At 36.5% G+C, this 26,263-nt stretch overlaps 1 protein-coding gene and 1 long non-coding RNA gene across 4 annotated transcripts in view; one reads left to right on the top strand and one right to left on the bottom strand.

The window, feature by feature from the left end:
• The window catches only part of LOC123285284 (uncharacterized), a 112,405-nt gene that overhangs the window by 12,333 nt on the left and 73,809 nt on the right, over positions 1 to 26,263 (top strand). The window contains exon 2 of one of the 2 annotated variants that reach the window (XR_006526977.2): positions 2,194 to 2,288. The exons of the other annotated variant lie outside the window; for it this stretch is intronic. This is a non-coding gene — a long non-coding RNA (uncharacterized lncRNA). The remainder of the gene's footprint in view (positions 1 to 2,193; positions 2,289 to 26,263) is intronic. 2 annotated transcript variants of the gene reach the window in all.
• ACMSD (aminocarboxymuconate semialdehyde decarboxylase) overlaps positions 2,918 to 26,263 on the bottom strand; it is a 69,415-nt gene continuing 46,069 nt past the window's right edge. For both annotated transcript variants that reach the window (XM_014849495.3, XM_070507588.1), the window contains 2 exons: positions 5,979 to 6,077; positions 2,918 to 3,195 (listed from right to left, as the gene is read on the bottom strand). In XM_014849495.3, coding sequence (XP_014704981.1) covers positions 3,133 to 3,195; positions 5,979 to 6,077 — 162 coding nt within the window. In that variant the 3' untranslated portion in view covers positions 2,918 to 3,132. The remainder of the gene's footprint in view (positions 3,196 to 5,978; positions 6,078 to 26,263) is intronic.

Genomic DNA, 26,263 nt, shown 5'->3' with positions numbered 1-26,263 from the left:
ATTTATTAAGACTTGTTTTGTGGCCTCACATTTGATTTATCCTGGAGAATGTTCCATGTGCACTTAAGAAGAATGTGTATTCTGTGTCTTTTGGAAGGAATGTTCTATATACATCTCTTAAGTTCATCTGGTCTGATGTGTTGTTTAAGGCCAATGTTTCCTTGTTTATTTTAGAAAAGTCATAGTTAGAAAGCCCTTATCCACACCCAGATTAAGGAAGATTTCACTAATCTTTTCTCTTTTTCTTTTTTTTTTTTGATGAGGAAGATTAACTCTGAGCTAACACCTGTTGCTAATCTCCCTCTTTTTGCTTGAGGAATATTGTTGCTGAGCTGTCATCTGTGCCAATCTTCCTCTATTTTGTATGTGGGATGCCGACACAGCATGGCTTGATGAGCAGTGTGTAGGTCCACACCTGGGATCTGAACTGGCAAATCCTGGGCCACTGAAGCACAGCACACGAACTTAACCACTATGCCACTGGGCCAGCCCCCTAGTGCCTGTATAGTTTCGTTTTCTTATAGTTAAATCTTTGATCCAATCAATGTTGGAGTTATCCTTATGTATGATGTGGGAAATGAATCTAATTTTATCACAGTATTGTTTGCAATAGCAAAATATTGGAAATTATATGTATTGTCCAAATATACAAGATTAATTGGACAAACTAGGGTGCGTGCACCTTTACATACATAGACACACACACTCAGATAAATACTTAGGAGTCAACCCTGATTTCTTTCTTTTCTTTCTCCCCCTTCCTCACATTCAGCCTATTATCAAGTGCTATTGGTTCTACCCACAACCACATCTCACCATCCCCATTCTACTACTCTTGCCCAAGTCATCATCATTTCTTGCCTAGTCTCCCTACTGCCATTCTTGACCTCCTCAAATAATTCTCTACACAGCTGCTAATGTGGTTAAAAAAAAAAGTCAGGGGGCCGGCCCCCTGGCTGAGTGGTTAAGTTCGCTTGCTCTGCTTCGGCGGCCCCAGGATTTCGCCGGTTCGAATCCTGGGCGTGGACATGACACCGCTTGTCAGGCCATGCTGAGGAGGCATCCCACATGCCACAACTAGAAGGACATACAACTGAAAATTCACAACTACATACCGGGGGGCTTTGGGGAGAAAAAGGAAAAATAAAATCTTAAAAAAAAAAAAGTCAGGACATATCACAGACCTATTTTTAAAAACTCCCATGGCTTCCTATGAAGCTTAATATAAAAATCTAAACTCTTGACCATGACCTGCTTACCTGGCCACCTTTCTAGCTTTATCTCCTACCTCTCTCTTCCTTGCTCACAAGCTCTGCCACAAGCTCTTTCCTGCCTCAGAGCCTTTGTACTTTGTCTGGAAGGCTCTTCTTCATGGCTATTGCCTCCTATCACTCAAGTCTTAGTTCAAAGTCCTCTTTAAAGAGGCTTTCTCTGGCCCCACGATTTAATGTCTTATCTCCTATACTCTCTATACATTTCCCTTTTTAAAATTTCTTCATAGTGTTCATCAGAGTAAGAAAAATTTCCTTCCTTCCCTCCTCTCCATTTCTCCTCTCTCTTTCTTCCTCCCTTCTTTATTTATGTTTCTAACCCTCCAGATTGTAGGCTTCATCAGAGAAGGAATTTTTTCCTTTGTGTTTACTTCTATATCCCTGGTGCCTGGAACAGTCTTTCAGCCCTGGCACATCACATAAACACTCTGGGAATATGAATATGCCCATTTATCTATCTATCTATCTATCTATCTATCTATCTATCTATCTAGCATATTGAATAAAGTGATCAGGTTACCTTCCATAATAAAACACTAAGTAAACACTATGTTAAAAAGTGCTCAAATATAGAATGTTTAAAAAGGAATAGACATTTTCCCCAAATAGTGGGGAAGAAAAAAATAATAACATATGCTCCATGTTGTTGTTTTGCTCAACTTTTTTTTTAGGGAGATTGGAGTAATAAGAAGAGTGCTGAGTGGGTAGAGTCCTAGAAAGAAACAGGAGGAGTGAGAAAGAGATGGAATAATGAACTAAATAATGTGAAAATAATGAGATGAGTGTAGTTTAGCAAAAATTAGATCAGTGCAAATTACATGCCAACACTCAACTCTTGATCTTCTGGGCTAACGGATGGGAAAAGAAATATGAAAGAATCTAAAGCAAGAGGGTAATTTTGAAAAATTATATTTGATTTTAGCATACATGCCAGAAGTACATGAACCACAGATGTTCATCACCCCTCCCAGGACCACGTTCATTTTCAGCAGCTCAAGTGGGATGACCATAAAAGAAGTAAGTAAAACAAGGCTACCCTGGTGTTGCCCTGTTCAACCTCCACAGCCAGCTTTACACACTCTACTCAGTATTTTAAATTAAAAGAGCTTCTGGTAAAAATAAATTACAGACTGCAAGTTTTCTCCAGAATGGCTAAGTTCTCATTCAGTCTGAAACCTGTGTTCCCATAGTTTTGCCTTTCTATCTATTTCCCATCCTCCAATTCTAAACAAGCCTTATGGATGGACTTCTAGACTCAGCCCAAGTTCCAACTTCTGTGAAGATCTGCTCAACAGTTTGAGTCCAAGTGAATTTTTCTTGTTGAAACTTCTGTGACACTCATGTGGAATTGCTTAGTAATTATTCCACGAACATGTGTCTTGCTTCCTTAATTGGACTATAAGCTCCTGGGGATTATGGAATATGTACATCATTTATTTTGTGGAATCTAAAGCATTCCCTGCTCAGTTCTGGGCTAATGGAAGGTGTTAAAAGTGACTAGAAATAGGTTATTGGGCCCTGTTCATATGCACTTGCTCAAAGTGGAAACCTACCTGAGCCCTCTAGGATGAATCTGGTTTTGATTTCTCCATATAAATCATTAATGACATTTTGCTTTTTATTTCTGCTATTAATTTAAAAAGCCCTGAGAAAATCATTTTTTATTTACACATGAATTAATATACTGTTTTTCAGAATGAAAACACGAGTCATTTTTCTTATGAATAATTTAGAATATTTGGGGATATTCTATTTCTGGATAAAATAGTTCAAAATAGCATTTTACTAAAGCATGTGTGATATGTATTTAAAAACAAAAACAAAATAGCTTCTGGAAATGTTGCTTTTGGAGTAAATTCGGTCATTCAAATAGTTTTCTCTCAAGACCCAAAAATGCTAGGGCGTTGCCAGCCTTGAGTTTGTCCTGAAAAAGAAAAGAAAAGGTTTTATTTTAAAGCATTATTAAATGGTTGTTTTTTGGTCCTTTATTGAGTGTCTTTATCAGGCTTTAAAAAATCAATTCCCTAATGTGAGAAACAAAATATTAGCAGGTTAAACAATGAATCTCTTCACCCAGGTTTTGCCCCACTGTCTGAAAACTAAGTTTGCAATTTGGTTGTAGGAGAAAAGGAGGAGAATTATAAGGGGGAGAGCCCTCTTAGGAAAATGCTCTTCTTTGGAAATGTCTACAGGACCCTCCAATGGGTTTTCAGGACTATTTGGAGGCAAATTCAGAGAAAAGGTACAGTGTAGGTCTGTGGGACAAGAGAGCTGGAAATAGTGCCCAGATGTCATCCAGCCATCCCCCAGCTTCTAGTCATATACTGTTGTCCTTTCACATGGCCCTGAATAAAAGTTAAGCTCTTCTGAAGCAAGGAAAGTGATATATAGATGAAGAGTCTCCGAATATTGTACAAATATGTACATTTATAAATTTCACATGAGAAAAGGACTGCCAAATTTTTCTTCACCTTCTCCCCAGCTACAGACTAGACCAGCTCCACAGAAAGAACTTCTGTGATTTGAAGGTAACTTTGTGATACCCTAAATGATATATGTCCGGTTTGCTAAGGGCAGGCACGTAGCTGAGGATGGAAGGAAACATGTATGGGGTTGTGTACCATCCATACCATTAATGTGTATCTGCATATCATGACCACTTCAGGGTTCTTGCACAGCCATGAAGAGTGGATTTGAGGCAGGGATCTCTTACTCAGGGTTCTTCCTTGATCCACACTTGGCCCATCCTCCTCTAATGGAAGATTTCAGAAGTGACTATTGCTGCGCTGAGAAACCATTTGCTTTACTTTTAAAAATAGGTTGGTACCAAGTACCCTTTGAAGGAGATACACTTTGGTGTCTTGGGTGGAGATCTGATCCTGGAGTCAGGAGATTTGGGTTGGGCATATGTGCTGTATAATCCAAGAGTTGTATCACCTTTGGCGAATCACTCAACTTCCAGGTCTTGTTTTCCTCCTCTGCATCTACATCATGGACTGCATCTGCCTGTCTACTTCTCAGTATTGTGTTCATCAAATGGATTTGTTTACTTAATTAAAAAATTTTTTTAGTGAAATTTACCTTCACATGGTTCAAAATTCAAAAGGTATAAAATAGACACTTCCTTCCACTACTGCCACCCAACCACTACTTTTTCTTCCCAGAGTTATCAGTTTCTTGTCTGTGCTTCCAGAGATATTTTATGCATATATAAGCAAATGCTGATATTTAGGTATATAGATTTTTTGTTCACAAATGGATAGTATACTATACATAAATGGAAGTATCTGCATTGTTTTGCACCTTGATTTTTTAATTTAAAATATCTTTGAAATTGATTTTTAATATGCTTTATTGCTGTATAGATTCCATTGTATGGATATATTATTATTTATTTAAGTATTCCCCTGTAGGTTGTTTTCAGTCTTTTTATCACAAACAATGTTACAATGAATAACCTTGTACAGAATATCATGTGAATTTGTGACAGTATAAAATTTTTATGCAAGGTTTTTTGAAAACTTGAAAGTGATAAGCACATAAAATTAAATAATAAAAAACACATAAAATAGTAATTATTTTTCCATTAAAGTCTTAGTCATACTTGGATATGGATACTTAGAGTAATGTGGTTTCAGTTTAATTTTGGATAACTTTATAGAAAGTTTTTCATTTTCAACCCTTGTTGTAAAAAGTAAAAAAATCTTAGTACAGCTTCATACTTTAAAAAGTAAATATTTAACAATTCAACACTTTTAGTGCCTTAAGGTGGTGAAGTGCCAAAGGGGATGCTTTCTGTGTAAAGCAGTCTGAGCTTTCCCAGTTAATAACTTGCAATTAGTATGTATCAGAATGGACTCTTCTTGGCATCTGTTAAGGTGTTTCAAGCCTACCGAGATTTGATGAGCTCTATCCTTAATGATTAAAGCAGAGAATTAGAGTCCAAGGGAACTTTTGGATTCTAGTTTAGAAGAAAGCCAAGAATTATACAAAAGGATTACGACAAAGACTTAGGTAAGATTTGTTAAGAGTTTATATATCCCCATATTTTCATTTTTGTCCATCTCTAATCCGATAATGGTTGGTAGTAAAGCCCTCAGGAAGAATTATTTTGTTGGGATTTGGGGGTGGGATGGCAAGGGGATGAGAAAAGAGAGGGAATCTGAGGACATTGTATTAAGATGTCCTTAAACTCATCTTGGTTCAGGAGCCTGGCAGTAGAATAGGCAATGGCAGCCATTATGGCACATTTACTGACCCTAAAAGTCAAATTCCGAAAGAAAAAAGTCAGTTACTGAAGGTTCTGGCTCCTTGAGTCCTTGTTAATCAAGACTTCAGTCTCAGTGTTCAAATAACTAGAATCATTACAACTTTCAGACTGGTAGATTTGTATCAGGACTATTAAAGGAAGAATTTAGACATTTTTCTTATTTATCTAACATGCAAACATAAATATGTGATGATATGCTTCTTTACAGTTTTCTTTCTAGGCTTTATGTATTTAGTTGTACTAGGTTGACTTTCAGCTTTCTTACTTTCCTTTGCCCTTAAATAATTTTCTATTTCTGGAAATTGAGTAAGAGTTCAAGGAGTATTAAGTGTAATGGTTCCCCTGTTCTTTGTTCTCAAGGATCAAAGTGCTCTGAAACCAAACACAATTAGAGCAGGAAAACTCAGGGAGAAAACCATGAAGAAAAAGGCATATACCTTTGTTTCAGCATCAAATTCTTCTATGGACTCTATCAGTTTCCCAGGTTCCAGCTCACCTAGTGGAAAGGGGTAATCGGTTCCCAAAATGACTTTATCCTGAAAAAAAGTTTCTTTTTAATCAGCAATTTTATAGAACATCAAACAACCTCCTGTAAATGTAATTACATTTACCTATTACAAGCACGCCTGTGGTAAAATAACAGATTTCCTCCTGATTAATAGAACAAACTGATCTAAAATTTAAAAGATTTAACAGATTAAAAACCTATTCTGACATTTTCTCCAGTAGGTGTCACTATTAGGTCTCTTAAAGTTGCAAATCAACCCTCCTCCTCCCTTCTTTTCTTTAGATAACTGAAATACAGAATATGCAAATACAACACACAGGGCATTTACTAAATAAAACACATTAATGTCTTCAGATGAAATTAAGGATTACATATTTCTTAGAATGATACATTGCATAATTTTTGAAAACATACTAAGGTTGAGAAGGAAAAAATAGAGAACAACTGGATGAAAAAAGTAAAAAAACAAAAACAAAGCAAAAAACTCAACCCCCCAAACAATTCTCATTTCTATAAACTGGATTTTTATCTGTTTTTTTGAAAGATGTAGCTTTAAATATCCATTTTACACTTTGTATGATAAAGCACACAGGTGTGTCCATCTACAAACATGTAAAGCAATGTGTCAGGCAATGTGCTAGAATCTAGATTATCTTGGTCCATCAAACAGAGATGGTCCCTGTCCTCAGAGAACTCATAATCTAGTGAGAAAGAGAGTCATTAAATCCATAATGGCAGTCTATCAATATAAAAGAAGAAAAACACATTGTCTACCAGAAATTTTACTTCTAGAAACGTATCCCGCTTATACACATATAATGGAAATATATACAAGGAAATTAATTGCAACATTATTTGTAGCAGCAAAAGACTAGCAAACTAAGTTATAGGATATCCAAAAATAAAAAGGAATGAGGAATGCTTACATAAGCTGAAATGGAATAATCACCAAGTTATATTGTAAAGAGGAATGATCTTGAAGTTATATTGTAAAGAGGAAAAAAACGTCCAGGACAATGTGTCTGCTATGTTCATATTTCTGTTTAACAAGGGACCTGTAGACATAGAAATATGTGTTTGTATGTATCCAATCTATTTCAGGAATGGTACCCAAGAAACAAGTAACATCAGTTACCTTTGGGAAAGGAGAGTAGGATTAAGGGATGTGGGCGATCTCCCTTCTTTTTTTTTGGAGATAGAATTCAAATACCATAAAGTTTACCCTTTAAAAGTGTACAGTTCAATGGGTTTTAGTATATTCATGAATTCGTGTAATCATTTACACAATCTATTTCCAAAACATTTTTATCACCCCAAAAAGTAACCCCCATACCCATTAGTAGGCACTCCCCGTTCCCTCCTTCCTCTAGCCCCTGGAAGACACTAATTTACCCTCTGGAATCGTGTAGTATGTCACCTTCTTTCATTTAGTATACTGTTTTCAAGGTTCGTCCATCTTGTAGCCTGAATCAGTACTTCATTCCTTTTTAGTCTGAATAATGTTCCCTTATATAGATATATCACATTTTTAAATCTATTCATCAGATGATGGACATTTGGTTGTTTCTAATATTTGGCTATAATGATAATCCTCCTCTGAACATTTGTGTACAAGGTTTTATGTGCTCATATGTCTTCATTTCTACTGAGTATACACCTAGGAGTGGAATTGCTAGGTCATACGGTAAGTCCATTCAACATTTTGAAGAACTTTTTCCGTGGTGGCTACAGCACTCTACATTCCCATTAGCAATGTGTGAATGTTCCAATTTCTCCAAACCCTCAACAACACTTGTTATTGTCCATATTTTTTATTATTCCCATCATAGTAGGTGTAAAGTAGTATCTCACTATGGTTTTGATTTGCATTTCTCTAATGACTATGTTGAACGTCTTTTCATGTGCTCATTGGCCATTTGTATGTCTTTGGAAAATTATCTATTCAGATCCTTTGTGTCTATTCAAGGGCATGTGTTTTCTTTTTATAATTGTAAGAGTTCCTTATATTTTCTGAATACTAGAGATTTATCAGATATATGATTTACAAATATTTTCTTCATTCTTTGGGTTATCTTTTCACTTTATTGATAGCATATTTTGAAACACAAAAGTTTTAAATTTTGAGGAAGTCTAATTTATCTATTCTTTTCCTTTGGTTGCTTGTACTTTTGGTGTCATATTTAAGAAATTATTGCCTAATCCAAGGTCACAAAGGTTACAACGTGTTTTCTTTGAGAGTTTGTAATTTTAGCTCTTCCATTTAAGTCTTTGATTCATTTTGCACTAATTTTTGTGTATGGTGTAAAGGAGTCCAACTTTATTTTTTTGCATATGGATATCCTGTTGTCCCAATACAATGTGTTGAAAGGACTATTCTTTCCTCATTGAATCGTATTGGCACCTTTCTTCAAAATCAGTTGATCTTTATTACTGTCCCTATGCCAGTACCACACAGTTTTGATTACTGTATCTATGTAGAAAGTTTTGAAATTGGAAGTGTGAATCCTCCAACTTCGTTGTTCTTTTTCAAGATTGTTCTGGCTATTCTGGGTCCCCTGAATTTCCATATGAATTTTAGGGTCAACTTGTCAATTCCTGCAAAAAAAAGAAAAAGGCACCTGGATTTTTGATAGACATTGCATTGAATCTGTAGATCAATGTGGAGAGTATTGCCATTCAACAATATTAAGTTTTCCATAAACAAGATGTCTTTTCATTTATTTAGGTCTTCTTTAATTTGGTAGTTTATTGTTTATGTCTTGCACTTCTTTAGTTGAATTTATTCCTAAGTATTTTATTCTTTTGGATGTTATTATAAATGGAACTGTTTCTCCAATTTCATTTATGGATTATTCATTGCTAATCTATAGTAAAACAATTAACACAATATAGTAATACAATTAATTTTTGTATATTTATCTTGTATCCTACAATCTTGCAGAATGTGTTTATTAGCCTTGACAGTTTGTTTGTACATTCTTTAGAATTTTCTATATACAAGGTCATGTCATCTGCAAATAATTTTGCTTCTTCCTTTCCAATATGAATGCCTCTTAATTATTTTTCTTTCCTAATTTGCCCTGGCTAGAATCTCCAGTACAATGTTAAATAGAAGTGAGAAGAGCAGAACCTTTCAGTCTTTCACCATTAAGCATGATGTTAGTTGTGGGTTTTTCATAGGTGCCCTTCATCAGGTTAACAAAATTCCCTTCCACTAGTTGTTGAGTGTTTTTATCATGAAAGGCTGTTAGATCTTGTTGAATGCTTTTTCTGCATCCGTTGAGATGATCATGTAGTTTTTGCCCTTTATTCTATTAATATGGTGTATTATATTGATTGATTTTTATATGTTGAAACAACCTTGCATTCATGGGATAAATCCAAACTGGTCGTGGTGTATAATTCTTTTTATATGTTGCTGGATTCAGTTTAATAGATATTGTTGGGCAAATTTACAGTTATATTCATAAGGGATATTGGTCTGTAGTTTTCTGGTGATTACTTTGGTTTTGGTATCAAGGTAATGCTGGCCTCATAGAATAAGTTAGAAAGTGTTGCCTTCTTTTGTATTTTTTCAAAGAGTTTGTGAAGGATTGGTTGTAATTCTTTTTAAAAATTTTGGTAGAATTCACCAGTAAAGCCATCTGGTCCTGGGCTTACCATTGTGGGAAATTTTTAAATTACTAACTCAGTCTCTTTACTTGTTACAGGTCCCTTCAGATGTCCTATTTCTTGTGGAGTCAGTTTCTGTAGTCTTTCTGGGAATTTCATTTCACTTAAGTAATCTAATTTGTTAGCAATTGCTCATAGTTTTTCCTTATAATTCTTTTTATTTCTGTAAGGTCTGTAGTAATACCCTCCTTTTTCATTTCCAATTTTAGTAACTTGAATCTTCTCTTTTTTTTCTTGGCCAGTCTAGTTAAAGGTTTACCAATTTTGTTGATCTTCTCAAAGAACTAAGTTTTGGGTTTGTTAATTTTCCCTGTTGTTTTTCCATTTTATATTTCTTTTATATCTGCTCTAATATTTATTATTTCCTTCCTTATGCTTGCTTTGGGTTTAGTTTTCTCTAGTTTCTTAAGGTGGAAGGGTAGGCTATTGATTTGAGATCTTTATTCTTTTCAATATAGGCATTTTACTGCCATAAATTTCCCAGTAAGTACTGCTTTGCTGCTTCCCATGGTTTTTGGAATGTTGTGTTTTGTATTGTATTTGTCTTAAATATTTTCTAATTTCCCTTGTGATTTCTTCTCTGTGTAATGTCATTTCATTTCAGCCTGAAGGACACCCTTTAGTATTTCTTGTATGGCAAATCTACTAGTGATGAATTCTCTGGGTTTTTGTTTATTTGAGAATGTCTCCATTTCTCCTCATTTTTTGAGGATGTTTTTGCTGGATATAGAGTTCTTGATCACTTTTTTTCTTTCAGTGCTTTAAATATGTCTTCCACTGTCTTCTGACCTTTGTGGTTTCTGATGAGGGCTAAGGATAGAGCTATAGGGAACATCAACACTGGGGGTGGAGTGGTTGTGAAAATGGAGGACAGAAGGAGGCAGAGAGCTCCCAAGAAGATGCAGAAAAAGGTGGCATTAGAAAAAATGCAATGAGAGATATTTGAAGAATAAAATTTTCAATAACTAATGCCTTAGAAGAACATGAAAAAGATAAGGACTAAAGAGTGTCTATTGGATTTGGCAACCTTATTAAGTGTGCTTTCAGTGGAGTGATGCAGAGAAAATAAGATGTATTGAATGAAAAAGTAAATGGATGGTGAAATAATAGCAAGTATCTCATATCTCTTAGCTTGGATGCCTTTAATACATATAATAGTTTTGGTAAATTGTTTTTTCAAGAAATTTTTTCATTTATTATAATTTATAAAATTTAGTGGCATAAACTTATAATATTCTCTTGGTATCCTTTTAATGACTGTATGATCTGTAGTTATAGCCCACCTTTATCCCTGAGATTAGTAATTTGTGTTTTCTCTCTTTTTTCGCTTGATCAATCTTCCTAGGAGTTTATCTATGTTACTAATCTCTTCAAAAAACCAACTTTTGATTTATTAATTCTTTTTATTGTTTGTCTTGTTTCTATTCTTTGATTTTTGCTCTTAGCTTTATCATTTCCTTTTGTAAGCTCAATCTGAGTTTAATTTTCTGCCCTTCTAGTTTCTTAAAGTTGAATCATAAGTCATTAATTTTTCACCTTTCTTCTTTTCCAGTGTAAGCATTTAAACCTCTACATTTTCTTCTATGCATTACCAGGGCTGCATTTCACAAATTTTCATATGTTGTATTTTCATTATCATCCATTTAAAATATTTTCTTCTTTTTGGGATTTTTTTCTCTGTTCCATGGATTATTTATAAGTATGTGGTTTAATATCCAAATATTTTATTATTGTTATTTTTAAATTATATCTGCTGGTCATAGAACATATTCTGTAAGACTTCAGCCTTTTGAAAGTATTGAGACTTGATTTAAGACCTAGCATATAGTCTAGTTTGGTAAAGGTCCCATATGTACTTAAAAAGAATATATACTTGCAGTTTTTGTGAGTGATGTTCTGTAAATATCGATTAAGTCAAAGTAGTTAATACTGCTATTTTGATATTCAATATCCTTACTGATAGTTTTTTCTCAATCACTGAGAGATGGGTATTAAAATCTTCAACCATGTTTATGAATTTGTCTATTTTTCCCTTTAATGATGCCAGTTTTTGTTTCAAGAATTTTGAAGCTCTTTTATTAGCACATACTTGTTTGTGATTATTGTGTCTTACTGATGAATTGACCTTTTTATCAAAACAAAATACCCTCTTTAACTCTAGTTATACTCCTCTGCTCATCTGTTAAGTGAAAAATGGTATCTCAGTATAGTTTTAATTTTTATTTTTCTTATGCATGAGGTTGACTAGATCTTCTGCCAGTTTATGTAGTGTTATTGTTTGTTTTCTTACCTATTTTTAGAAACTCTTTACGTATTAGAGATTTAACTCTTCTATGATTTATGTTACAAATATTTTCTCAGTTTGTCATTTGACTTACTTTGCTTATAATATTTTATTGCCTTGCAAAATTTTTTTAACAACCAAATTTATTAATATTTTCCTTACAATTTCTAGATTTTGAGTTATCATTAGAAAAGTTTTCTCTACTTCCAAGATGTAGATGAATTTCCCTATATTTTCTTCTAAATACGCTTGTAATCTTGTCTGTCTTCCCCTCTAAAATATGAATTATTCCCATTGTGGGGACCTGAAATTGGCCACCCCAAGATATGTCTCTTTGGCATCAGGATTATTTGAGGCTCATTGCTTTTGCTAAACTGGGACAGGCAAGGAGGCTCTGAGGAATGGAACTTGCCCTTTGTTAGGACACGTTTACATTTGTAAGGTAAATCTCTATCTGTAAAAGGTGCCTCCCTCTCTGTACCAGGAAGAAGAAAGGCGATGACCTTCTCTCTGAAAACTCTTAATCAATACCAAAGGCAAGGACTTAAAATCTGCATTTTATTGTGCTTGTCTGGTAACCTCCTGTAACTGACTTCCCTCCCCCTCCCAACTTCGGCATTTTTTAAGGATTGAGCATCTTTCTTTAGGCTAGGAACTGATTGCTGAGCTCACCTGTGACCGCCCAGCTCCAGACAATTGACTTGCCTCCGGCTACGCCCTCTGAGACAGCAGACCACTACCTGCTGTGTCCATCAAGCGCTGTGCTGACAGGGCAATCTTGTGACTATTGTGGGAGGGACATTTCAATCACATGTGAAACACCCTGTTTGGGGGTATATAACCACTGTGTGCACCCCACTTCTTCGGTGCCCCTTTCTTCCTTCGGGAAGAAAGGCCCCGGGCCATGGTCCTCATAAAGCTTTGTTTAATTTTCTCTTGCTATTCTGTCTCACGTGAATTTAATTCGTCTCCGGCCAGACGAACCCCCATTTGGGAAGAGGAAATGTCTTCCTCCCCTACACCATATAGCACCAATCATGTTGTTAGAGCTTAAAAATATTTCATGAATGAGTGAATGACAGTTTTTAGTCCTAAGGACTGTTTTTAAACTGTATTATACAGAGAATTCTTGGAGGCTAGAGGGAAGGGGAACAGCGTAAATGGAATATGAAGGGAGAGAGAAGAGGGGAGGAAGGGAGGCCTGCTAGACAAAACTTCCTTACTCACCCCACTCCATAATTAGAACAACTCTACCTTTCTCTGTTTTACTTGTTAACACATTATTATAAGACTTCGTTTGACCATAGGTTTTTATGTATTAAAAACAAAGTTTGAAAACACTGAACTAGAATGTTTCTAAGGTTCCTTGTGACTCTAAAGTCTAGATTCTTACTGACTCTAACCCAATGTTTCTCAACTCTTCTTGTATATTAATATCACCTAGGGAGACTTAAAAAAGTACCCACCCCAGACCCTACCCCAAATCAATTAAATCATTGTATCTGGGGGTGGGCCTATTTTTCTAAAAGAGCCCCAGGTGATTCTAATGTACAACTGGGGTTGAGAACCACTGAACTAACCCATGTTCTTGGCCTCAATTAACCTATGTTATATTCGTCTGAATTAATAAGGCATAGATATGGGACCAAAAATATGAGACATTTGGAAAAAACTCAACCTTGAGCAATTAATTAGACTTACACCATAACTGAGTTTAGGATTTTAATGTGTCCACCATAATAGTGTCTTTTTTCAACTGAAGATGTTAAGTAGCAATTCTGATTATGTTTGTATAACATTTTTGCCACAGTTAATTGGGAATTGTATCTTGGGTATTAATTGGGTAATTTCACAAGTTCTAATGCCTAATGCATGATTATTTGATAGAGGATGAAACCAAACCTCTTTTTCCTTCTGGTGAAGGAAAATTGCCCAAGCCAGAAACCTGGGAGTCATGTTGGACTCCTCCTGCTCCCTCACTCCAAAATCTCATGGATCACTAAGGCCTTTGGATTCTACCTCTATATCATTTTTTGCACCCATCACTTCCCCTCCACTTCCCCAGTTCTTCCCTTAACTCAGGCTCTTACCACCTCTTAGCTCAGCCAAGGGTGACTTCTGTACTGAAGTGCCCTAAATGTACTTTTATTAATAGCACTTATTACATTGCTATGAGATAATCTCTTATAATAATAATAACAATAACAATATCTAACATTTATTGATTGCTTACTATGTGCAGGATGCTGTTCTAAGCCATTTACTCATTTATTCTGTCATTAACTCATTTAATCCTCATAAGCTTCCTATGAGATCAGTCCTGTTATTATTGTCATTCAACAGATGAGGAAACAGAGATGATAACTAACTTGCCTAGAGTTGCATGGCTAGTGTGCTGTGGAGCCAGGCTTTTGTCCACATCTCCTCTACTCAGCTAAGAACTGTGACAGAAACTGTGTCTCTAGCTCTGAGCAAAATTCCTGGTATAGAGTGGATGTTTATTGCATTAAACTGGGCCACTACTATAGTCTTCTAATTGATCTCCCTTATTCCAGTCGCATTCATTTTAATTAATACCTAACTGGAGAGAATGCTGTTTTAAAAATACAGATCTGATCATGCTACATCCCTACTTAAAATCCTTCAATAATTTCCCATTGTCTAGAAGGTAAAGCCCAAATTCCTTAGCATGGCATAGGTCGCCCCCCCCCCCACAAATGTGAGAAAGAAAGTCGTCTTAAACCTGAGCTGGGCAGAACTTTGTGGTCTGATACGACTAGCTGTTCTTCTTGGGGAATAATTACCATTCCTGATAAAATACTTGAGCAATTTTTAATACAATTTAGTAAGCTTAGGAACCCTTCCTATAAAACCCACTCAATTGGGGGCCGGCCTCGTGGTGTAGTGGTTAAGTTCACGCACTCCACTTCAGTGGCCTAGGGTTCGTCAGTTCAGATCCTGGGCACGGACCTACACACCGCTCATCAAAGTATGCTGTGGTGGCATCCCACATAGAAGACCTAGAAGGACTTACAACTATGTACTGGGGCTTTGGGGAGGAAAAAAAAGGAGGAAGATTGGCAACAGATGTTAGCTCAAGGTTAATCTTCCTCACCAAAAACAAAACAAAACAAAACATACCTTTAAAAAAAACCCACTCAGTTGATTGTTAGCCTTGACACTAGTCTGCCCTTTAACCAATAATGTAAAAAGGCTACTTGTCCTTTTTTTTTTTGAGAATCATTACAACATCCAATTTATTTCAAGTAGATTAGAACATTATGCACTTAATCCAATCATCAAAGAATAAATAGATGATAACTATTAAACTTTCTTGATACATCTTTTTTTGTATCTCTATTTTACTTTATTATTTTTTTCGTGTGCATCATAATATATTTTGAATTCTGTGTAGATTACATCATGTTCACCACCCAAAGACTAATTATAATCCATCACCACACGAGTGTACCTAATTACCCCTTTCATCCTCCTCCCTCCCCTCTTCCCTTCTGGTAACCACCAATCCAATCTCTGCGGCTATGGCTATGTGTTTGTTTGTTGTTGTTTTTATCTTCTACTTATGTATGAGATCATATGGTATTTGACTTTCTTCCTCTGACTTATTTCACTTAGCATATTACCCTCAAGGTCCATCCACATTGTCACAAATGGCTGGATTTCATCATTTCTTATGGCTGAGTAGTATTCCATTGTGTATATATACTGCATCTTCTTTATGCATTCATCCCTTGATGGGCACCTAGGCTGCTTCCAAGTCTTGGCTATTGTGATTAATGCTGCAATGAACATAGGGGTGCATGTATCTTTATGCATTTGTGTTTTCAAGTTCTTTGGATAAATACCCAGCAGTGGAATAGCTGGATCATATGGTAGATTTATTCTTAATTTTCTGAGGAAACTCCATACTGCTTTCCATAGTGGCTGCACCAGTTTGCACTCGCACCAGCAGTGTACGAGGGTTCCCTTCTCTCCACATCATCTCCAACACTTGTTGTTTCCTGTCTTTTCATTATAGCCATTCTGACCGGAGTGAGGTGATATCTCATTGTAGTTTGTTTTGCGTTTCTCTGATAGCCAATAATGTTGAGCATCTTTTCATGTGCCTGTTGGCCATTGGTATATCTTCTTTGGAGAAATCTCTGTTCAGATCTTTTGCCCATTTTTTAATTGGGTTGTTGGTTTTTTGTTGAGCTGTATGAGTTCTTTGTATATTTTGTATATTAACCCCTTATCTGATATAGTTTGCAAAAATCTCCTCTCAATTGTTAGGTTGTCTTTTCGTTTTGTTGATGGTTTCCTTTGCTGTGCAGAAGCTTTTTACTTTGATGTAGTCCCATCTGTTCATTTTTTCTTTTGTTTCCCTTGCCTGGTCAGACATGGCACTTGAAAATATGCTGCTAAGACTGATGTCAAAGAGTGTACTGCTTATGTTTTCTTCTAGAAGTTTCATGGTTTCAGGTCTTACATTCAAGCCTTTAATCCATTTTGAGTTGATTTTTGTGCATGGTGTAAGATAATGGTCTGCTTTCATTCCTTTGCATGTGGCTGTCCAGTTTTCCCAAAACCATTTATTGAAGAGACCCTCCTTTCTCCACTGTATGCTCATGGCTCCCTTGTCAAAAATTAGCTGTCCATAAAAGTGTAGGTTTATTTCTGGGCTCTCAATTCCATTCCATTGATCTGTGTGTCTGTTTTTCTGCCAGTACCGTGCTGTTTTGGTTACTATGGCTTTGTAGTATATTTTGAAATCAGGGAGTGTGATACCTCTAGCTTTGTTCTTTTTTCTCAGGATTGCTTTGCTTATTTGGGCTCTCTTGCTGTTCCATATAAATTTTAGGGTTCTTTGTTCTATTTCTGTAAAAAGTGTTGTTGGAACTTTGATAGGGATTGTGTTGGATCTATAGTTTGCTTTAGGAAGTATGGACAGTTCAATGACGTTAATTCTTCCAATCCAAGAGCACAGAATATCTTTCCATTTCTTTGTGTCTTCTTCAGTTTCTTTCAACAATGTTTTATAGTTTTTGGTGTACAGATCTTTCACCTCTTTGGTTAAGTTTATTCCTAGTTATTTTATTCTTTTTGTTGCAATTGTTAAATGGGATTGTATTCTTAATTTCTCTTGCTGTTACTTCTTTGTTAGTGTACAGAAACACAACTGATTTTTGTACATTGATTTTGTATACTGTGACTTGACTGTATTCATTTATCATTTCTAAAAGTTTTTTAGTGGATTCCTTAGGATTTTCTATATATAAAATCATGTCATCTACTAACAGTGACAGTTTTACTTCTTTTCCAATTTGGATCTCTTTTATTTCCTATTCTTGCCTGATTGCTCTGGTTAGGACTTCCAATACTACGTTAAATAAGAGTGGTGACAGTGGGCATCCTTGTCTGGTTCCTGTTCTTAGAGGGATATCTTTCAGTTTTTCTCCATTGAGAATGATATTAGCTGTGGGTTCATCATATATGGCCTTTATTATGTTGAGGTATTTTCCTTCTATACCCATTTTACTTAGAGTTTTTATCATAAATGGATGCTGTATCTTGTCAAATACTTTCTCTGCATCTATTGAGATGATCATGTGATTTTTATTCTTCATTTTGTTAATGTGGTGTGTTATGTTGATTGATTTGCAAATGTTGAAACATCCCTGCATCCCTGGAATAAAACTCACTTGATCATGATGTGTGACTTTTTAAATATATTGTTGCTTTTGATTTGCTAGTATTTTGTTGAGGATTTTTGCATGGATGTTCATCAGTGATATTGGCCTATAATTTTCCTTTTTTGTGTTGTCCTTGTCTGGTTTTGGTATGAGGATAATGTAGGCTTCGTAGAATGAGTTAGGACGCCTCTCCTCCTCTTCAATTTTTTGGAACAGTCTGAGAAGGATAGGTATTAAGTCTTCTTTGAATGTTTGGTAGAATTCACCAGGGAAGCTGTCTGGTCCTGGACTTTTATTTTTGGGGAGGTTTTTGATTACTGTTGCGATCTCCTTACTTGTGATCCATCTGTTCAAATTCTCTACTTCTTCTTGATCCAGTTTTGGAAGGTTGTATGATTCTAAGAATTTATCCATTTCTTCTAGATTATCCAATTTGTTGGCATATAGCTTTTCATAGTATTCTCTTATAATCTTTTGTATTTCTGAGGAGTCTGTTGTAATTTCTCCTCTTTCACTTCTGATTTTATTTATTTGAGCCTTTTCTCTTTTTTTTCTTGGTGAGTCTAGCTATCGGTTTGTCAATTTTGTTTATCTTTTCAAAGAACCAGCTCTTGGTTTCATTAATTTTTTCTATTGATTTTTAGTCTCTATTTCATTTATCTCTGCTCTTATTTTTATTATTTCCTTCCTTCTGCTGATTTTGGACTTTGTTCTTCTCTTTCCAGTTCCTTTAGGTGCACTGTTAGATAGTTTATTTGGGATTTTTCTTGTTTGTTGAAGTAGGCCTGAATTGCTATAAACTTCCCTCTTAGAACAGCTTTTGCTGTATCCCATAGATTTTAGCATGTCATATTTTCATTTTCATTTGTCTCCAGCTGATTTTTGATTTCTCCTTTGAAATTTCTTCATTGACCCAATTATTGTTCAGTACCGTTTTGTTTAACCTCCACATTTTTATGGCTTTTCTTATTTTCTTCCTATTGTTGATTTCTACTTTCATACCTTTGTGGTCTGATAAGATGTTTGGTATTATTTTCATCTTCTTAAATTTATTGAGACTTGCTTTGTGGCCTAATATGTGATCAATCCTGGAGAATGTTCCACGTGCATTTGAAAAGAATGTGTATTCTGTGGTTTTTGGGTGGAATGACTAAGTCCATTCTGGTCTAAAGTGTTGTTTAAGGCCAGTGTTTCCTTATTGATCTTCTGTTTGGATGATTTATCCATTGGTGTAAGTGGAGTGTTAAAGTACCCCACTATTATTGTGTTACTGTCTATTTCTCCTTATATGTCTGTTAATAATTGCTTTATATATTTAGGTGCTCCTATGTTGGGTGCATAGATGTTTACAAGTGTTATATCCTCTTGTTGGATTGTTCCCTTTATCATTATGTAGTGTGCTTCTTTGTCTCTTGTTACAGTTTTTGTTTTAAAGTCTATTTTGTCTGGTATAAGTATTGCTACCCCAGCTTTCTTTTCTTTGCCATTTGCATGGAGTATATTTTCCATTCTTTCACTTTAAGTTTATGAGTGTCTTTAGGTCTGAAGTGTGTCTCCTGTATGCAGCATATATATGGGTCTTGTTTTTTTTTATCCAATTGGCCACCCTCTGCCTTTTGATTACAGCATTTAGTCCATTGACATTTAAAGTAGCTATTGACAAATATGTATTTATTGCCATCTTGTTCTTTCTTTTTTCTAGGTGTTTTAGCAGCTCTTCTCTGTTCCTTTCTTCTTCTCTTGCTCTCTTCTCTTGTGGTTTGATGGTTTTATTTAGTAATATGTTTGATTTATTTCCTCTTACTTGTTTTTTATTGTAAGTTTCTGGTTTGTGATTACCATAAGGTTCCTATATAATATTCTATGTATATAACAGTCTGTATTGAGTTGATAGTCTCTTTAGCTTGACTTCTTTCTAATAGCTCTACTCTTTTCCTCCCCTCCTCCCACGTTTTATGTTTTTGAAATCGTATCTAATCTCATGTTTTGTATGTGTCTATCCATTACCCTTTTATCATTAAAATAGGTAATTTTAGTACTTTTGCTTTTTAACTTTCATGTTATCTTCATAGGTCGTTGATCTCCTACCTTTACTATATTTTTGCCTTTACCAGTGATTTTATTGCCTGTTTTTTTTTTTTGGTTTTAAAAAAATAATAATCTTATCCCTCTTTGAGGTCTTCTCTTTCCCACTTAAATAAGTCCCTTCAGCATTTATTGTAGAACTGGTTTCTTGGTGATAAACTGTAATTTTTGCTTGTCTGGGAAGCTTTTTATCTCTCCTTCCATTCTGAATGATAACCTTGCTGGATAGAGTATTCTTGGCTGTAGGTTTTTTCCTTTCAGCACTTTAAGTTTGTCATGCCATTCTCTTCTAGCTTGTAGGGTTTTGGCTGAGAAGTCCACCTATAGTCTTATGGGCTTTCTTTTCTATGTCACTTGTTGTCTTTCTCTTGTGGCTTTTAGTATTCTCTCTTTACCTTTAATTCTTGACATTTTCATTATAATGTGTCTTGGTGTGGGCCTCTTTTGGCTTATCTTGTTTGGTGCTCTCTGTGCTTCCTGTACTTGGATGTCTATTTCCTTCCTTACGTTAGGAAAGTTTTCAGCCATTACTTCTTCAAATAGATTCTCTGTCCCTTTCTCTTTCTTGTCTCCTTCTGGGACACCTATAATATGAATGTTAGTGCACTTGATATTGTCCCAGAGTTCCATTAGACTGTTCTCATTCTTTTTAATTCTTTTTTCTTTTATCTGTTCAGCTTGGTTGATTTCCTCTAGTCTTTTGTCCAGCTTGTTGATCTTTTCTTCTGTATCATCTACTCTACTATTGAGTCCCTATAGTGAAATTTTCATTTCCAGTATTGTATTTTTCATTTCTGATTGGTTCTATTTTATATTTTCTAGTTCTTTGTTGATGATCTTGCTGTGTTCATCCAGTCTTCTCCCAATATCAGTGACCATCCTTATGAGTTTTTGTTTGAACTCCTTGTCAAGTAGATTGCTTATTTCTGTTGCATTTAGTTCTTTTTCTGGGGTTGTGTCCTCTTCTCTTGCTTGGAATATATTCCTTTGCCTCCTCATTATGCCTCTTTCTCTGTGATTATATCTATGTATTAGGTGAGTCAGCTATGTGTCCTGATCTTGGAGAAGTGGCCTTATGTAAGAGATGCCTTTTGAGACCCAGCAGTGTGCTTCCCACTTATCACCAGTCCAAATGATCCAGGAATGACCCCTGTGTGGGCTACTGGTATCTTTCTGCTGTGGCAGGGTTGCTCTTACTGCAGCTACGTGGGAAGTCTAGTCTTTCCTTCCCTGGCCATGTTTTTGTAAATCTGGCTTGGGGAGCCTCAGCAGCATTGGCTACAAGGTCTAATAGCACACTCCTGTTGCAGTTTTCCTGTTAATTGGGTAGGTACCCAGTGTAGCTCATTGCTAGGCTTAGGGGCTTACAGTTGCTGTAGGCCTCAGGCCTGCAAGGATTTTGTCAGCTCTCTTAGGATTGTAGCTGAGTGGGGCTTGCCCTAGGCATGGGAGAACCCAATTGTTTCAGCCTTTGGAAGGTGATGCTGATCCTCCTTATGGCTGTTTGTGAAGCACAGGTCTTCTGCTGCTGATAAACCCCACCCCCCACAGGTCCACACACACCATCAACACAGTCCTGGTCTGTGCACACTTCTGGACCCTCTGGAGCATACCCCATTGCCCCACTGCAGAGGCCTCCACCTCTCCACCAATGCTTCCCACAGTTCACTTGGTTCTCACAGAGGCCCTGCCACACAGAGGCAGACATATTTGCATGGCTGTAGAGGATCAAGGAACCCAGTCAATGCAGGCTGACAAGTAGCCTATGGGCTTGCTGTTGGGCAGTGCCCATCCATAGGGCGGGATGCCTGCCCTGGCTGAACTGGATTAAATCTGCACTCTAGTGGGTGTGGCAGACCCCAGGGCTAACAGGCCAGGGGAAGAACTTCAGTGTTCAATGGTGTCTGCCAGTGTCTGTGTCAGCACGCCTGTACTAGGTGACAACAATGGCCACCATCAATGTCTCAGTCTCTGAAGATGCACTGATAGCCTACCAGGTGAGTCTCTTTTCACCAAAGGACTGTGCAGCCTTCTTCTTGGTGATTTTAGGTTGCTCTTGGAGACAGGTGAGTTTGTGTATGGGCTCTTTAAGAGCTGGGTTTTTTCGGCTTTCATCCTATAGCTTTTCTGGGGGTATCCCCTGTTGCAGTGAATAGTCAGTGAAGCCAGATGGGAGGACTCATCTCAGTTGGGCTGAGTGTGAAGGATGCTTACAGTGGTAATGTACCCCTGCTAAGGCCCCCACTTCTCTAGGGAGGGCTGTGTACCTTAGGGTGGCTTCTGCCCACCCAGCTGTGAAGCTCCACTGCTTGCAAAGGTGGCTTTTTTTTCTCTCCAGAAGGAATTTCTGCCTCTTCTACCTCAGTCAGGACTGTCCCTTGTTGTGGGGGTTCTTTTTATCCAGTTTTTGGTTTTCTCTCCAGGCTAATTTTTCCAAAAATAGTTGTAACCTGGTTGTGTTCATGGGAGAAGGTGAGTTCAGAGTCTGCGTATGGTGCCATCTTGACGAGATCTCCTAATTGTCCTTAACTAGATAGTCTCCTTCTTTTTTAATTCAGTCTAATAATAGCTAAGTAAACATTTTTTCCCCTATAAAATGTCTCTGCCACGATAGAAGTTTTGAATTGGACTTTTCAGAAAGCCTCTTCTTTTGAAACAAGCTTGAAATAAAACTCTGACATACTCTTATAATCAATCTGAGTGTTGCTTTAACAAACGTGTGTGTTGAAGGAATGAATGCTTGAATGTATGAAGAGGAAAGTCTGACTGTTACTAGGCCTGAAATATTAAAAGTATTTTATTTTTTTGGTGAGGAATACTGGCCCTGAGCTAACATCTGTTGCTGATCTTCCTCTCTTTTACTTGAGGAAGATTATCCCTGAGCTAACATCTGTGCCAGTCTTCTTTTATGTTTTGTATGTGGGACACCACCACAGCATGGCTTGATGAGCAGTATGTAGGTCCGCACCTGGGATCTGAACCCATGAACCTCAAACCACTGAAGCAGAGTGTGCAAACTTAACTACTATGCCACCAGGCTGGCCCCACTTGTCTCTAAATTTGAGCTGTTCTGAGGATAAATGACACTGATTTCTACTAAAAAAAATTTTTTCCCCTAGGTTTTATGAATACATTTACATGAAATAATATGGGCAAGTGCATAATAGAGTTTAGAAGAAGGCCATGATAGACTAACAACTCTGTTTCTAGATTCCTGTATCCATTACTGAATAACACCAAGCAAATACACCTGCTGATAGAAGCCCTAAAGATCCAGTTATGTCGATGCACATCTGTGCCAACAGCTGATCTCGTTTTGAGCTGCCTGCTTGTTATTCACTGGAGGTTCACTTGTCCTTATTTCTACTCCTTTTGCTAAAGCTGTTTACAATTCCAAAACACAACATAAATTTTAAAAGTCCCGTGCTTATATCACATTTGTCAGCTACATTAACATGAAATTGAAATCTAGAAATTAATTTTTCTTTCTAGTCAGAAATTCTTCCATTACCAGTACTATAGCCTTCCTGAATGTAAATACATTTTAAGTGGGGAGGGGTATGTTCTGTTTTAATGTGGAGAAAGGAAATGATTTTAAAGTAGAAATGAAAACCACTTCTCTGCCGTTCATCCTTCCTGGTTAAGGTACTTCCAGGTTCTCCTCCCTAACTTGATTTTGGATACCTGTTACAGAACACCAAACTCCTGGTCTGGCAGTATTTAATTATTATTTAGTAGTATTATTAGTATTATTTAATTATTATTTATTGGTAGCTATTGTTCACAGCTCTTCTCTATAGAAGGTTAATTATCCACTTGTGATAATTTGACTTGTGAATTTTTCATGCCTGTTATCTCTGTGTACACCTTTTATTGATACCTTCTGGTAAACTTTTGACTGTTTCTAACTAGCTAGTAATTTCATAAGTGAGAGGGAAGTAGGCATAAAAGAAGTTGAAATGAGTTCTTGTTGATTGTGTTTCTTGTTCAGAGGAAGAAGGGACAGTAACAGGGAAAAGCTGGGTGAAGAGATTCCTCAAGAGTCGTATGGTCCTGTACGGTGAAGGTTGCATACTTCATTGCTTCATATCAGTCTCTACTTGATAGATGCTTAATAAATACTTCCTGAGTTAAAAATAGTTTTTGTACTGTTATTTCTACCACCTGTTATAGCTGCAAACGGATTGTGTTTTAAATGGATTACATGCAGAATCTTGGTTAAGGAGGCATAAGATGTGGCCTTGAATGACTTGCCCCATTTCCCACTGATCCAAGCTCCCTGGGGTACCTAAGACTCTTGTGACATCTCAGGTTCCCAAGCAACATACCCAATCCTGGTCCCAAAAGCTGGAACTTTCTTCTGTGTTTTTGTCTGTGCTCCAGGATTTTATCCCCTTGGGATCTATCATGATCATGAACAAATTTTTAAAGATATCTGTGCTAATGTAACATTTGATAACATCTACATTTTAGTAGGACCTTTCTAAAGACTCTATTAAACCCAAAGGGAATAATTCTAATAGTGGCATTTTAGGTACCATGGCTGCCTCTTCTGGGATCCTAAAATTATACCTTCTAGACAGACACTGGCTTTCTTTATTGGGCAGTAAAGCAGTGGATAATCATGATTGATTTCTCAGCACCAACATCCTGCCCCAACATACGTTTCCCTCCCTAAAGCCAGCAGCACACATTCCCCATGAGGTCAAAGACTTACTGAGCTGATAATAATAGTGATTAATATTCCTGCCAGGAAAAAGAAGGAAACTGCTCACCTGCTGGGATGCATTAACTTTTTCACATTTTCAGAGAATGCTGCAGACACTGAAAGATGTGGCCTACTAGGTAAATTCAAATAGTGGAAGAGAATTCATTTGTCTTATGGAAAAGGAACAATTACCTATCTTCTTATTAGCATAATTCATTAGTAGCATTTGCAGTAAATACAACATAACTCTGTTATAATATAGTTTACTACAAAAATTTCAGTATGTCGAGGATTCAGTTTGTTCCCTGAGACGTAATATCCTAGAGAAAGAGCCTGATTTAATTCAATCGATGCAAAGTAAGATTAGCCTTATATCCACAAGATCATTACACAACTCAATTAAACAAACATTAACTTAACATCTACTATTTGTAAAGCACTGGAATAGGTGGTATAAATCACTAACATTTGTATAGGTCTTTGGCATGGTATTATATTAGCTCGTCCCCTCAACGCTGCCTGGTAATCATCTCCATTTTACCATTGAGGAAACTGAGGCTGAGAGGGTAAGTGACTTGACCTTAAAGGTCACCCAGCTAACAAGTGGTAGAGCCAGGACTTGAATTCTCTCTCACTTACCACAACTTCTTGAGAAGGTAGTAAGTTATACTCTTGTTCTCAGGAAGTTTACAGGCATCAAAAAAGGTTCCACTCCACTGAGGACTGCAGTGCACAGGAAAACATCATTTAACAAGCATACTTACAGAAGTATTAAAATACATTTAAATTTCAAGTCAGGTGGAAATATTTCTAATACATATGATATGCATACTCCACTGCCTACAATAGCCCCGGAAATAATCAAATCTTTCTTTGGTGATCTTTCATCACTTCCAGGTTATCCTAACCCTTTAGAACCTGTGAACAGAGTCGTCCTGAATGTTAAAGATAGAGAAGACATGAAAAAGTGGTGAAGAAGCTTTGGCCATTGGGCCTGACTGGTCTCCGGCTTAGGTTCATCATCTAACCCACAGATCAAATGCCCAAGATAAGGTCATATGTATGCCTATTGTAAAAATTGGGGGCATAAAATGCTCAAAATGACATTGTTACTTCCAAAAGTGAACCATTTCTTTTACTGTGAGATAAAATACTTTCTTTTGCAGAACAGAAATTTCTGGTTCCTCTTTTTAAAATAAAGAAGAGAACATATGAATAGACATTTTGGTTGGAGTGGTTGAAAGTCTAACTTGCAGAGAAAGGCTCTTCACTTTAAAAAAAAATTGAGGTCAAATTCACATAACATAAAATTAACCGTTTTAAAGCATACGCTTTGTGGCATTTAGTACATCCACAATGTTGTGCAACCATCACCTCTATTTATTTCTAAAATATTTTCACACCCCTAAAGGAGACCTCATGCACATTAAACAGGCACTCCCCATTCCCTTCTTCTCTCAGCCCCTGGCAACCACTATTCTGCTTTCTGTCTGTGGATTTACCTATACCGGATATTTCATCTAAATGGAATCATACAAAATGTGACCTTTGTGTCTTACTTCTTTCACTTGTTTTCAAGATCCTTTCACATTGTAGCATGTATCAGTATTTCATTTCCTTTTACGGCTGAATATAATATTCTATTGTATGGATATATCACATTGTGTTTGTTCACTCATCTTTGATGGACATTTGGGTTGTTTCTACCTTTTGCCCATTGTGAATAATGCTGTTATGAACATTTGTGTGCAAGCATTTGTCTGAATACTTGT

This window comes from Equus asinus, chromosome 4 (assembly GCF_041296235.1).
Source record: "Equus asinus isolate D_3611 breed Donkey chromosome 4, EquAss-T2T_v2, whole genome shotgun sequence".
Lineage (NCBI taxonomy): Eukaryota > Metazoa > Chordata > Mammalia > Perissodactyla > Equidae > Equus > Equus asinus.
This window is presented reverse-complemented; position numbering and strand designations above follow the sequence as displayed.